The sequence below is a fragment of the Phocoena sinus genome, chromosome 14, assembly GCF_008692025.1.
Source record: "Phocoena sinus isolate mPhoSin1 chromosome 14, mPhoSin1.pri, whole genome shotgun sequence".
Taxonomy (NCBI): Eukaryota; Metazoa; Chordata; class Mammalia; order Artiodactyla; family Phocoenidae; genus Phocoena; species Phocoena sinus.
The window spans coordinates 65,935,051-65,950,551 of record NC_045776.1 but is presented as its reverse complement, the minus strand read 5'-3'; the positions used below and the strand labels follow the sequence as shown (position 1 = coordinate 65,950,551).

The 15,501-nt window shown below is 45.1% G+C and overlaps 1 protein-coding gene across 6 annotated transcripts in view; it reads left to right on the top strand.

The window, feature by feature from the left end:
• The window catches only part of LOC116765143 (E3 ubiquitin-protein ligase RNF185), an 88,196-nt gene that overhangs the window by 34,047 nt on the left and 38,648 nt on the right, over positions 1-15,501 (top strand). For all 6 annotated transcript variants that reach the window (XM_032654403.1, XM_032654404.1, XM_032654407.1 and 3 more), the window contains one exon: positions 11,245-11,344. In XM_032654403.1, coding sequence (XP_032510294.1) covers positions 11,245-11,344 — 100 coding nt within the window. The remainder of the gene's footprint in view (positions 1-11,244; positions 11,345-15,501) is intronic.

The following is a 15,501-nucleotide window of genomic DNA, read 5'->3' as shown; positions in this document are numbered from 1 at the left end:
ACTTCCTCCATCCTGAATAAAAGGACTAGGCCACCAGTGGGTCACTTCCTCACCATGGGAGCATGGGATTTTCTCCTCATTCTTAATAATAGGCTTTTAGAGAAATAGGGGTAGACATTCTCCGTCCCTTCCTATTTTATTTTTTTTTAGTTTCCAGAATTCTTTGTCTCAAATGATTTCTAATGATTTTTTCTAACCTTTGAGTAACATAGGTTCCCTGTCTTGAACCTTGATTCTCAGAAACTTGCGAAAGATCTTAGAGTGCAGTAGTGTTTATTAGATCTTTCTCTGAGTGAACCAAAAAGCTGTCTAGAGGCGTCAGTGCCTCTAGATGCATTCATTTGTACATTCTTCCATAAGAATATTTGTTGGATACTTCTGGGCCACATGCTAAGCCAAGCGCTGAGGAGTATAATGATGAGCAAAACGACACAATTCTTGGCCTTTGTGGTGCTTACAGCCCTAGCGATGTACAGTAAATAATTGAGGTGACAATTGAGATAAATGCCATAATAACTGAGATAAGCAGTTGAGATATGTGCCGTAAGATTGCACCAGGGGCAAGGGAAGTGGATAGGGAACACATTCCTTTATGAAGCAAGTTTATGCTGAGCCCTGAGGATAAGTAGAAGCTAGTCCAGCTAAGAAAGGGTGAAGAACTTTTCAGGCAGAGGGAACATAAAAAAGTCCTGAGGCAGAAAGGCATGTGGTGCCTTTGAAGACTGAGAGAAGGCCAGTACAGCTTTTTTATGGATGAGGAGACTAAGGTTCAGAAATTACTTGTTCAAGGTTCCATAGCCAAAAAAATAGCAGTGGTCAGAGTTCATATTTTCTAGCTTCAAATTTGGTGCATCATCCTCTCTGAATCACAAACACCAGAATGAGGTTGCCCGTGGAGTCAGAGAAGGAAGCGGGACTTAAACTTTTACTTGTTCTTGAACACAGAGCTGTGTTCCGAGACAACTCAGATTCCTGTGTAACAGAAGAATCAACAGAGAAATCAAATATTTGCTGAGTACTGGTGATGTCTAAGGCACTGGGCTGGGCCAAGTGTTACCTGTTATAAATTTTAACAGATGCTAGAGATAATGTAACTCTCCTCGTTTTACATGTTAAGAAACTGAGGACTAGGGAGGAAAATGGATTTGTCTAGGGTTACTCAACTAGCGGTAGAGCCAGGTCTAACCTAGAACTTGTTCAGTGCTCTTTCCAATATTTCAGGGTCCTTGAGGCATACAGGGTCTGGCACACAGTATTTGTGGAAAAGAATAATATGTGGTTTGTGCCTTTGAGAAATTCACTATTTAGAGTAATTGAGGAAAAAATGAACACATCAAGGCAAGCTATTATAAGGCCTATAGGTGATAACATTAGGGAATTTCAAAGATGAGGGAGAACTTTATTCGTACATTTATCCCACAAGTATATATTGAGTTCCTGCTGTGTGCCAAGCACTTCTAGGCCCTGGGGGATACAACAGGGAGCAAAATAGATCAAATCCCTTCCCTCGTGGAGTGTATGTTCTGGTGGCGAGAGACAGACAATAAGTAAATACATGAATATCACATGTCCGGAATAAATGCTCTGAAGAGAGATGAAGTATGATAAGGGCATAGGTGCAGTGGGAGGTCAGGGGAACCTCTCTTCGATGGCATCTGAGCAGAGAAATGAAGCAAGGGAGTGAGCCATTTGCATATCTGGGGGTAGAACATTCTGGATAAGGAATAAAAGAGAATGAGCAAAGACCCTGAGCCAGGAATGTGCTTGGCATGTTTGAAGAACAGCAAGGTGTCCAGGGTGGCTACCAGATTTGGCCAGGGAATACTTCACGGAGGTAAGATTTGAGAGATCTCAGGTAGGTTAAAAAAAAAGGGCAGGGGGGTTTAAGGGGTAAGGAATAAAACTGGGAGTAGGATTGCAAAGGCAGGTGAGTTTCAAGATCTTCACAAGGGGTGGTGAATTAATATGTGTGGTGGAGGCAAAGATTGGGAGGTGTGGGAAGTGGAAGATAAGGCTGAGAGGGTGGGTGAAGCCAGACTGCAGAGGGTTTAATGCCAGGCTTGTAGACTTTTCTGATCTGCAGCAGAGACCATAGGTTTAGAGGCAGGGAGAGTCATGATGTGGGCATTTTGTGTTTATACTATCAATCTGGCTTTGGTGGGCAGGATGGATTGGACAAGGGTGAGGAAGAGCACCAGTCTGGAGGTGGGTACATACAATGGACCCTGAGCTGAGGTTGTTACTGATAGGAATGGAGAAGGAGGCACTGACCAGAGGAAAATGCCTCATGTCATGGGCAGGGTTGGGTGACTTGAATGGCTCTGGATATGGGATGGAGGGAGCAAGGTAGGGTCCAAGAAGACCACAAGGTTTTAGAGCTGAATAGAAACCCATCATGTTCAAGAGGCAGTATTAGGCTTTCCACATTCCTGGTGGGTTGTCTGCCTCTTCTGGAGACTATGCTGATTTCCAGCCCAGGGCTGGCCTCTGATCACTGCAACCTGGGGTTAGGGGCTTGGGCTCAGGCATACTAGGGAGGGGTGGAGCCCACCCCCAGGTATCATTTCGGCATTTCAGTGAGAGGGCGTGGAGCTGTAGCAGTCTCTTACAAGTCTATATTCTTTCCCACTCTTGACGTTTCCTTATACAGTAGCAAGAATTAGACTCTTAACTATTAATTCACATCCAACAGTAGCTAAAACACGAAACCATTGCTTGGTTCTATTAAAGTACACCTTGAGCGTCCATCCTGGGATTCTATTTTGTCAGATCTCTCTCCTTGTAATTTATTTTTCCAGTAAAGAAAGTCTAAAATGTAGTTGAAGACAGACTTTGGAGTAAGCAGACCTGTGGTCTAATCCCAGCTCTAACACTTGTTAGTTGAGCAGTTCAGTTTCCTTTTCATTAAAATGGGAACAATAATAGTCCTTTGATACTAGTCCTTATTTCATGGAATCTTTATATTCAATTAGTTCATGCTTGCCTAGTGCTTAGGACACTGCCTGGCATATAATAAGGACTCAAAGAATTTTTTCCCTGCCATTGACAATGGGTTGAGAACTGCCATCTGAGAATGTATGAATTGGTTAACCAGTTCTCTGATAAAGAGATTCTCTGTAGGCCTTCCCCTAGATAAGAAAATGCCTACTCATTCACAGCTAAGTAAACTTATGGTTGGAAGTGAGAACCTGAGTGCCTGAAAGCCGAAAGTGGCAAGAACCATCTGTCTTGTTTGTTTCTCTACCAAGTGTCTTATTACTCCACCAAGCTTGCCTTGCCCCCAGTACCTGGTTTGTCCCTCTCTGACATGTGTTATATTTTTACATATCCTTGCCCCTCATACCCATGAGCACTCGCCAAGGGCCCCATAAGTTTGTGGCCTAGTCTCTGTCTTGCACATGGACACATAGAAGACATTTGCTGAATTTGTTTTGAAAACATTCCCATCAGATTTTAGAGGCTAATGTATTTAATAGCTCAGCGTTTTCCCCAGCCAGTCCCCTAGATATACATGAAAGAAAGAAGAAAAGCTACTCACAATTCAGTTGCCAACTAAGTGCCAGGCACTGTGGGAGGTATTTTCAGGTAATATTATGTTATTTCTCTTAATCCTCTTGGTAATGCTGTAAGGTGAGTGATATCCTCTTTTTAAAGATTAAGAGACAAGGGGGTGAAATAGGTAAAGGGGATTAAGAGGTACAAACCTCCAGTTATAAATAAGCCACAGGGATATAATATACAGCATAAGGAATAAGGTCAATAATATTGTAATAACTTTGTATGGGGACAGGTGGTTACTAGACTTTTTGTGGTGATCATTTTATAATGTATGCAAACATCAAATCACTATGCAGTACACCTGAAACTAACATAATGTATGTCAACTATATTTCAGTTATTAAAAATTACTGATAGGAGCTGAGGGAGAAAGTTATTTGTTTACTTTCTTAAAAAAAATAAAGATTAATAGGCTCAGGGCTTCCCTGGTGGTGCAGTAGTTGACAGTCTGCCTGCTGATGCAAAAAAAAAAAAAAGTCAGGCTCAGAGAGGTTAAATAATTTGCACAAGGACACAGAGCCAGGTTTCAAACCCAGATCTAACTCTGGTTCTTCTGCTTGACCCTTACAAATTTTTCCTAAAAAACTAAGGAGAGGCAGAAGAGAACAACAGCAAGAATAAAACCTCTGAGATGCCTGTGTCTGTGCCTTGACCTGAAAAATGAGAGGCCCCGGTTTTAGTGTCACAGACTCTCAGGAGTAATTTGATCCCTCCTTACTTTTTTTTTTTTTTTTTTTGCTGTACGTAGGCCTCTCACTGTTGTGGCCTCTCCCGTTTGGGAGCACAGGCTCCAGAGGCGCAGGCTCAGCGGCCATGGCTCACGGGCCCAGGCGCTCCGCGGCATGTGGGATCTTCCCAGACTGGGGAACGGACCCGTGTCCCCTGCATCAGCAGGCGGACTCTCAACCACTGCGCCACCAGGGAAGCCCATGATCCCTCCTTTTATGAAGGAAGAATCTAAGGTCCAGAGAAGTCCAGGAGCACCTTTAAAAATCATCTAATCTTTCTTCCTTAGACACTCCTTTGGTAATATTTGATAAGCTAGTGAGGAGGAAAACTCTTTGGGATACAGGGGAGAATATCTAGAGGAATGTTAATCATTACTGTTAATCTTGTTGGTAGTCACTTCATTCAAATGTGATCTCTTCTCTCTTGGTTGTTCCATACCAGTTGCTGCCCTGCCCCTCTGCTTCCTGCTTTATCCTGGAACAAGTTGGATTTATATACCTGACCTGCCAGCTCCCAGGGGGCACAACAGTTACCGTACTTGTTTTGTGCTGCACTGAATTGGCTGGGTTTTGTTCCAGGTTCTCATAGTCTAGTGGAACGTGAGAAGCACCAACGATTTTTTTTTCTCAAGTGAAAGGATAGGATCTGTGCATGTTGGTTCAGGCCAGGCTTTATGGTCTCACAAGCTCTCAGTGCTTGGGGATTTCTCACCACTTTGAAGTTGGAAAGGACTAGTTTGCAGAAACCAAGTTCTTAGACCAAGATTAAGGTGAATGTTAGTGTCTTGTGGGAAACTCACTGGCCCTGAGCTGGGGTACAAGGCTGAGCCCTTCCATGGAATAACTGAGCCCTTCCAAGTCTCAACTTGTCTGAGGCTGCTTAGGATCATAAAAATGCAACAGGTCTGGTAGTCTCAGAACTTGGGTTTGAGCCCCTTCTGGACCAGCTTTCTGATGGTTAGACAACTCAATTCTTCTCCAAGCCCATTTTTCTTTCAGAAAAATGAAAGGCTTAGGTTTGAGTAGATGATTTTTAAAGGCCCTTCCAGCCTTACCATCCTGCTACCCTAGTGCCTACCCCAGTAGTCACAGATTGTTTGAGGCTCATGTCACCAATTATTAAGTTGGGAGAGAGAAGAGTATAGAAGCTGAGTATATTTTATACCAGCATTCAAAAGATCCTGAAGGTGAGAAACTTTGTAATGAGCCATTTGTTACAATTCTCACCTTGTTTGCATCGCACACTTAGCACTTCCTAAAAGCAACAAATCCCAATAATAACCATGAAGGCATGGTTTTCTGATTATTAAACACCTGACAAGGGCTCCGTATTGTTTGAAGCTGCTGGGGACATTTACTTAGTCAAGCTCCCTTTCTGGACTCTGACAATCAGTAGCCACTGTTGATAAGTCTGCAAATAGGAGAGGTAAACACAGTCGAGGGAGAGGTGAACAGCCTGGTACAATGAGGTATTTTCCTAGAGGAAGACATTCCCACCGGACTGGACCCTAGATTGGTCTTCCACTAGGCCTCACAGAAATCTCCAAGACTTTGTATTATTACATTTCTCTTACATTTCCTAGAATGAAGGTTATAAGAGAGTTAGGATCATTGACTTTTAGGGCTGTGTAAGGGAGCTGAAGAGGCCGAGAGTATTTTTGAAGAAAGTCTGGGTTTGGGAGGCTGAAGGCTCTGCGTGAATAGCCTCCCTCGGGTACAGTGTGACAGACTGAGGCATGTGCATCTACATGTGACTTTTTCTGGAGGTAGTCACGGGGGAGCCAGGACACATTCCAGGTGAATCATTGCTGCTGACCATTGGAGCTTATCTTTGGAAATTACCTTTATAGCTGGCAGTTGGGTCCAGTTTTTCAGTTGGATTTGCCACACAAAGGAGTGTCAGTTCTGCACCAGACTTCATGCTAGGCCCTGGAGATTTGAAGATGATCAAGGTGCAGTCTTTGCCCCTTAGAGCTGGGGGCGGTGGTGCAGAGAGGAAGGGACTAAAGGAGACAGAAACATAATGAACTGTAGTTATAGAACAAATGATATAAAACAGGTAATACACCAAGTGAAACAAACACTTCCTGCCTTTGGGGGACCATCAAGGAAGGATGGAAGTCTGATTAAGGGAGGAAAAGGTGGGTAAATAAAGTATCCTAAACACACAGAGTAGCTATAGGTGTGAATATTAGGATACAAGACCATGCATTTGTGTGGCAGGAATAAAAAATAAATCAAGATGTGACTAGAGCATTCGTTTGTACAAGAGGTTGAAAGATAAAGGTTCTTTGGGGCCACCTTGTGGAGGGCCATCCCTTCTTTCAATAAATGTTTCTTGAGGGACTGTAGTAGGCCAGGGACTGGTCTTAGTTCCTTAGTCCTTAGGAGCTAACAAGAGCCAGCTTTAGTGATGAGTGAGGAGTTTGTGTTCCTGCCTCAGGACCTTTACACAGACCTCCCCGCCATCCCAGTCTCCAGTGTTACCTTTTCCTCCTCCTTTTGCCTGGTTAATTTCTATTCATCCTTTAGAGCTCAGCTTGGAAATTACTTCCTTAAGGAATATGTTCTTGTTTGCCCTACCCAACCCCATTTGCTTAGTTATGAACTTGATATCTTCTTCCTACCACTTGCCCCAATTATAATGAAAATAATTATGTTATTGTTTAATATCTGCTCTATGTTTAATCTCTCTCTTGTTTGCTGCTCTTTCCCGAGCATGGTGTTAGACACATAGTTGGCATGCAGTAAATACTTGCTAAAAGAATGACTGAAACGTGTCCATTGAATTTAGCAATAAGCGGTCACTGTTGACGTTGGTGAGACAGTTTCAGAGAAATGGTGGGGGTGGAAGTCAAACTGCAGTGGATTGGGCAGTAAATAGGAAGTGAAGAAATGAAGGCAGTGATGTGTAGACAACTTTTTTTTTTTAATTGAAGTATAGTTGATATACAACGTATCAGTTTCTGGTATACAACAAAGTGATTCAGTTATATATATATATATATTCTTCATATTCTTTTCCATTGTGTTTTATTACAGGATATTGAATATAGTTCCCCATGCTGTACAGTAGCTCCTGTTGTTTATCTGTTTTATATATAGTAGTGTGTATCTGTTAATCCCAAACTCCTAATTTATCCCTCCCTGCCTTTTCTCCTTTGGTAGCCATAAGTTTGTTTTTTATTAGACAACTTTTTTTTTTTTTTTTTTTTTTTTTTTGCTGCGCCGCCTGTCTTGCAGGGTCTTAGTCCCCTGACCAGGGATTGAACCCGCGCCTTTGCAGTAAAAGTGCAGAGTCCTTACCACTGGACCTCCAGGGTAAGGACTGGAGGTTAGACAACTGGAGGTTACCACTGGACCTCCAGGGTAAGGACTCTCCCTGTTAGACAACTTTTTAATATGTGTGGCTGTGACATGGGGAAGCAAGGGTGGTAGCTAGAGGAGAAAGTGGGGTCCAGGTTTTTTTTTTTTTTAAATGGGAAAGACTTGAATTTATTTCAGTGACAGTTGGAAGGAGCCAGTGGAGAAGGGAGAGGTGGTGGAGACTGTCTTCTGAGAGGTGGGATGGGGTGGAGTCAACAGTTGAGTTCTGTAGACATTGGGGAGTCTGGGTGAGCCAGCTAAGACTGTGCAGCAGCACACCAGGAAAAGAAGCCAAACACCTGAACTCGGGCAGTGCTGAAGGACAGAGAAGGATTGGAGGGACATTTCAAAGGTGGAACCAGGTGGCTATGAGAGGAGGGAGTAGAGGGTCTTGATTTTTGTGCCACTAGTGCCTAGCACAGAGCACGTGTTACGTAAGTGTTGAATGGTGTTGAGTTTCTCAAGACCGGAGGGGGACTTCTCTGGTGGCGCAGTGGTTAAGAAACCGCCTGCCAATGCAGGGGACGTGGGTTTGAGCCCTGGTCTGGGAAGATCCCACATGCTGCGGAGCAACTAAGCCCGTGTGCCACAACTACTGAGCCTGTGCTCTAGGGCCCGCAGGCCACAACTACTGAGCCCACGTGCCACAGCTACTGGCGCAGGGGCACCCAGAGCCTGTGCTCTGCAACAAGAGAAGCCACTCCAATGAGAAGCCCACACACCGCAACGAAGAATAGCCCCCCACTCGCCGCAACTAGCGAAAGCCTTTGTGCATCAACAAAGACCGAACGCAGCCAAAAATAAATAAATAAATTTATATTAAAAAAAAAAAAGACTGGAGGGCAGGGTAGGCTCTGGAGGGTGTGGCCATAACAAGTTATCTCGAATATCTTCACAGTGGAAAGGCCTGATTCTTTTTGAATTTTGGAAACAACCAGAGGTCACTCAGAGCCAAGATGTTGAATTGTTGAGTAAGTGGGTGGTCGGGTCAGAGACTATTCCTTGCTGGTTAAAAAGTAAAAGCAAGAAACAAGGTGTGGCTTAAAATAATGAGATTTGCTGGTGGCAGCCTGAAAGCCCTTTCATGTAAGAGTTCCCAAACTCTGGTACTTCCAGAATTTGGAAGATTCATTTGGATATCTGTGTTCATTAAAAACCCTCTCACTAAAGGGAACCCTCTTGCACTGTTGGTGGGAATGTAAATTGATACAGCCACTATGGAAAACAGTATGTAGGTTCCTTTAAAAAACTAAAAACAGAACTACCATATAACCCAGCAATCTTACTACTGGGCATATACCCTGAGAAAACCATAATTCAAAAAGAGACACGTACCACCACAGTGTTCACTGCAGTACTATTTACAACAGCCAGAACATGAACGCAACCTAAGTGTCCATCAACAGGTGAATGGATAAAGAAGATGTGGCACATATATACAGTGGAATATTACTCAGCCATAAAAAGAAATGAAATTGAGTTATTTGTAGTGAGGTAGATGGACCTAGAGTCTGTCATACATAGTGAAGTAAGTCAGAAAGAGAAAAACAAATACCGCACGCTAACACACATATATGGAATCTAAAAAAATGGTTCTGATGAACCTAGGGGCAGGACAGGAATAAAGATGCAGACATAGAGAATGGACTTGAGGACACGGGGAGGGTAAGCTGGGTTGAAGTGAGAGAGTAACATTCACATATATACACTACCAAATGTAAAATAGATAGCTAGTGGGAAGTAGCTGCATAGCACAGGGAGATCAGCTCGGTGCTTTGTGACCACCTAGAGGGGTGGGATAGGGAGAGTGGGAGGGAGGCGCAAGAGGGAGGGGATATGGGGATATATGTATATGTGTAGCTGATTCACTTTGTTATACAGCAGAAACTAACACAACATTGTAAAGCAATTATACTCCAATAAAGATGTAAAAATAATATTAAAAAAAAAACCTCACTAATTCACTGTCTCACCCATAAACCAGTTTGAATGAGTGTCTCAGACTTTTCTGCCTTGGAGTTTGTGAGGTTGATGGTGCACTGTCCAACCACTACCACCCAAAACCACAAAGGCCCCTCCCTCTTGAGAGTCTAGGAAGTTTAGATCCAGGAGGTGATACATGTATGGGAGAGGAGCAGGTGGGTCGGGCTTTAAAACCTTCTGCCAGCTCATTTAACTCTCCTCTGGGCTGTGAGGACAGCTGTCTGTGCCCTGGCTGCCCCAGAATGCCGCCAAGCAATCCTGAAGTGCCCGAAGCCGTGCATTGTCTATTCATGGCCCCTGTGCCTGTAAAACAGGGTCCGGTGACTGTCACTGTGCCTGTGGCAGTCTGGAGTTACCCAGAGAGAACAAAGCCGCACACACGGGGCGCACAAGGGAGTCTTGTAACAACCTTGTCCCGCTTTCTAGGGCTGAGTCAGGTACCACAACTTGATCTCAGCTGCCCTTTTATTTCAACAAGTTAACATCTGAGCCACACCAGGAGTATTGTGCTCTGTCCCTTTTGGAGGGATGTGGACTGACTCTGTGCTTCTGCCCATGCTAATCTCTCAGCCTACACAGCTCTTCCCCATACTTTTTCAGCCTGTAGTAAATCTTGCCCATCTTTCAAGGCTCAGCTTCCCCTGCAAAGACTTTCCTGGCTCTCCTGAGTGGAATGGGCAGGAACTAGAAAGAGCACAGGCTTTAGAATGGGGCAGACCTGAGTTGGGATGCTAACTCTGCCGCTTGGCCTTTCACCTCCGGCCCCAAGCTTCAGTTCTCTCATCCGTTAATGTAATAATAACCTGTCTCACAGGATTGTTTTGAGAATTAAATGAGATTGGGTCTGTGAAAGCATCTAGCCCAGTTCTTGGCATATAGGAGGGATTAAATGTTTGTTCTTTCCCTTCTACCCTTGTAATTTCTTTCTCTGAACTAAGATAGCACTTTGCTTCTACCCCTGAAATAACATCTTAATGAAAAAGTACAATATGGAAGAATGTTTCTTTTCCAGTGGATTTCCTCTTTGAGGAGTAGGGGTAATTTATCCAACAACCTCCAATGTAGAGCTTGGACCCATGGGTCCAACAAGAGGACCCATGATGTTGGTTGAATGAATGATGGAACCATTGGGGTGATGGAAAATCTGCACAACCAGGGCTTTTGAAGAGTAGGGAAAGGCAGCAACACGTGTAACCTAGAGAGGAGAAATTTCTGGGTGCTGGCTGGGGACCATTGTAGGAAAGGCTGACCCGAAAATAAAGAGACTTTGTTCATTTCATCTACTCAGAACTGTAAGCAAGGGCTGAAGGAAAGGAGAAGGCAGGTTTTGTTTCAGTAGAAAAAGGAACAACCAGAACCGTTTTTTTAAAAGTCTCATTTTAAAAAATGAGGCTACTTTTGAGGCCAGGAATTCCCTGTGGTGGGGAGATGAACAACTGGATGAGCGCTCCCCAGGGATCTTGTGGAGGAGGAAACTGTGCATCCAGCAGAGCATCGCCCAGCCCTTTCAGTATGAGAGTCCGTTAACTTGATCGTCTTCTACACGGTAGGAGTCCCATCCCTGCACCCCTGCTTCTTTGGCCTCTGAGCCCCTTGGTTTTGTGTGCAGGTGAAGATGCCTGGAGGTGTCGGGGCTGTGGAGACCATGTCGCTCTGAACCAGAGGTTGTACAGGACTGTCAGTGAAGCCTGGCACAGCTCCTGCTTCCGGTAAGTGGGTCCACACCCCTGTCTTTGCCAGTGCGCTGCGGGCCAGGCACTATTTCATCTTCTGGAAAATACAAAACAAGCTTCCTACTAGAGTGTTTCCATTTGGGGGGAGCTCAGGGAGCAAAGGGATATGCCCAGGAAGGGCATGTGAGCAAACACCAGGTGAAAGTGGAAGAGCCACACATGGGCCGGGTGCAGCTAGAGGTGGGGGGTTTGGGATGGGAGGAGACCTTTCCGGGGTGTCCCAGCACCCTCACTTTATAGGTGAGGAGACCAAGGCTGAGAAAGAGCGACTTTCCCACGCCTGCACTGCTGATTACACAGTTGCCTCAAGGGTTGTTTGTAGTGCAGCTGGCAGAGCCAGCTCTTCTTCACCACGGGATGCCTCCCTAGTTTCCTGCTTTTTGTTATTAACTTTATTATAGCTCTTAGATTATTGTTTGGAGGCAGCTTGGTTTCTTGAAAATAACACAGACTTTAATGTCAGATTTGTTCCTCTTCTCTGAGACTCTGTTCCTCATCAGGAAAATAAAGGTGTTAATCATCTCTGTCACAGACTTGTTGAAATTGAATGAAGTCATATATGCCAAGGGTCCAGCTCATGGTAGGCACCCACTGAATGGTTGGAATCCTTGAGAGTGGGAGCTTGTCTTTATATTCTCCAGAGCATAACACAGCACCTGGCCTGCAGTCATTCCTCGTTGGAGGCTGGGTGGGCATTTGTGGTCCCCCGTGGTCTGAAGTGGCAGGGCTGTGCTGAGATCTGAGAATGAGACAGACCGTAGCTGGGCACCATGTGCTGTAAACTCCAGCTCCCACACACAGCTCATGTTGCAAAGCATCCCCTGTGCTGATATCAAGAAATTTAATTGACCTTTAAGCATTTGTCTCCACCCAGGGAATTACGTGGGGGGTTGGCCTGGAGAGCTCTGGCCTCTGGAAGAGTTGGAACATTTTTCTGCCCTTTCAGCTCTAACTCGGAGCTCTCCAGTCTTCTCTGTGGATCTGATTGCTTTGGTTACTCCTCCTTGGTTACCCTCAGGGAATTTGATTCCACTTTTACTTTGCCTTTTAGTAAGATAGGAGCAGAGTATCATAGCTGCAGGGGCCTCTGGCTAGTCTTTTCATTTTACAACTGAGGCAAACAAGCAGCATCAGAACCCAAAGAGTTCCCAGACTGAGGCTCTCCTTGGCCTCCAACCCATACGGTCTTATTTGTTCCTGCCGTTTTCCCATTTGTATGAATATCTTCTAACCAAAATAAGCAGGAATGGGTAGAACAAGCTAATCTTTGGGATTTCTGGATTCTCCTATAACTAGAAGAACCACCTACTATATGATATAACTCCTTCATATCACAGATGAAAGGCCTGAAACCAAAAAGTCAAAAAGTTAGGCCATGGATGAAAAGAGCTGGCCCTAGGACTGAAGATGCTAGCTTGTTAGAGTGCACTCTGTGTGTGTGTGTGTGTGTGTGTGTGTGTGTGTGTGTGTGTGTATAAAAGAGACAGACACACAAATACATGCTCATAAAGAAATAAGACATGTTATCCTGGTGGGAAAGAGTTCAGGCTATGGAAGAGACTGGTTTCAAATCCTGGCTTTGCAGTTTATTAACTGACCATAGGTGACTTCCCTGAACTTCAGGTACCTCATCTGTAAAATAGGGATAAGAATAGTACTCATCCCAGAAGGTTGTTCAGGAGGATTAAATGTGATAACCTATGTAAAGTCCCTAGCATAGCATCTGACACATAGAAAACCTTTAATAATCAGCAGTTGTCACTTTATGTTATATTGTGAATGTGTGTCTATATATACCTGCATGCATATGTGTATTTCTCTTAACACACTCATTGGTCATCTGATGTGGAGCCTTGGGGATTAAGGTTAACTTTGAACCACCCTGGCACAGTTAAATCAAAGAGCATGCCTGTGGGGGAAGCAGAGCATCTCGGTTCAGTCTCTTATTTGCAGCTTTGCCTCAAGGATGGAGTCTTTCTGATCCAGCTCTACTGAAAGGATGCATCTCCTGACTCCTGAGCTTTCCCACGAAAACTGGATGGCATGGAGCCCTCAGATGGAGCCTGGTGATTTGCCGTGGGGAGGTTGGCTGCTTTGGAGCCAATTTGATTTTTTCCCAAATTGGAGGAATATCTTCAGGGCTGGGAAGTATTGTACTTGTCTGGCCCCAGAAGCGACCTGGGTTATGAGGAGCCTGAGGCATTAGCCTGAATAGTCTTTTAAGGTCTCTTCCCCCCCAGCTTATCTGTGATTCTCTGATGAATTCACAGTGTCTGGGTGCAGGCCTGCTAGAAGCAGGACCCTCCTTCCGTGCTACCCAAAGTAATTCATTCTTCCTGACTCCATTCCAGCCTCACTCTTACCCAGCTGGGCTCCAGTTACAATAAAGGAAATGACTTTTCTTCTCCCCTTCCCCCATACCTTTGTTTTCCTAGTCACAGGGTGGGGCTGGATATTGAATGGAGAAATTGCTGGGGTTTGGTTCAAACTCCTCCCCTCACCTTTCCTTACACTATCCCATCCCGTCTGCAGCCACATACATAATCTTGCCTCTTGCCTCCGCCAGATTCTCAGGTGCCCAGACAATAGGAAGCCACTTACGGCTGGGACCTGGGGCTGTACTTTGGAGGCCAGTTAACCTACTTCCTGGAAGTCCGTAATTGTGCTGATGCAGTTGGGGCGCCCAGCCAGGATCTCTCTGATCTCTGGATGCTTGGCTGACCAGCCCTCCCGCTTCCTCTCCTCAGCCTTCGCAGTGGGCCTGTTTGGACTCCGTACCTCTGACCTTCCTTCTTGAGCAGTGCCATTGGTTCTAGAGCTGGGGACATTCTCTCTGAAGCTCTCAGGAACTGGCTCCCTCTCTCTGGGGGAGGCCAGGAAAGCAGCCGGACTGCACATTGTTTGTAGTTGAGGTTAAAATGAGAAGCTATGAATGGTGACCTGGTCTCTTGGCATGTTGGCAAACCAGGGAAACTTGATGAGTTTTCTGACGATTGTCCTTGATTGTCCTTTCCCCCTAGTCAGAGGTGTTTGGCCAAGGAGGAGAGATTGTGGGAGGAGGAAAAACTGCCTCTTTATGGCCCCTACCTGGAACTCTGTTGTTTGACCCGATTCCTGACAGCATTATCACAGGGGCAACTCCACCATTCTTAAGGCTCCTGGGAACTTTCAGGGCCTCCTTTCTCAGGATCGCGAACAGCTTTCTCTTTGGAGAAGTGTTGCCTAATGGCGATGCTCTGGAAAAGGGATGATGCAGATAGAAAGCTGTTGTCACTTCATCAAGCTACAGACCATTTCCTCTAAATTTGTGACTCCAGGAAAGGCCGGTGAAGAAATCACACATGTAGCGACCAAGACTGTGGTATAATGGGCTGGCTGACGACAGTGTTTTCTGCAGTGCTGAAAGCTGTGCTCATTTTCTCACCCACACCCCCATCCAAACAAGCGCAGTAGAATGATAATTACAGTAACAGGTACCATTTATTGAGTGCTTACTCTGCACCAGACACTGTCCTAAGTGTATGTCACGTACATTATCTCATTTAATTCCTACAACAACCTAATGTGGTACTGGTCTTACTTATTTTACAAATATAGGGAAATGGAGGTTACTTGCTACAGTCACAGAGCTAGTAACTGGCATAGTTGGGATTTGAACCCAGGCATCCTGACTCCTTGCTTACCAGAGTCTTTGCATTCCTGACTAGGGCAGTCATTTACCCTCCCTGAGGCTCAGTTTCCTCTTCTGTACCTTCAGGGTGAAAAGAAATCACCCTCCACACACTGGTGGTGTCAGATAGCACTGAAGGACATTGGTTCAAAGGCTTCATGAACTCTAGTGTCAGTAAAAGTGCTGTTAAATTTCTCCTGGGTCTCTGGCTCCTGGCGTGGGAGTCAGTGGAGCAACCCTGCCCTCTGCTGTTGTACTGTTGGTGTTGCTGTCCCGTTTATTGACCCAAAAGCCTTTGATTCTAGTTTGTCTAGTTTATCTCTAAGGAAACAGCCAGCCAGCAGGTCATTAAGGCTGGCTGCTGGATAGATGCCTGGGGCCTGGGGCTTGCCCCGCAGGGAAGGGGAAGGGCAAACACCTGGGCTGCCTTCTGCCCCGACAAGGGACTCCAGCATGATCAGAG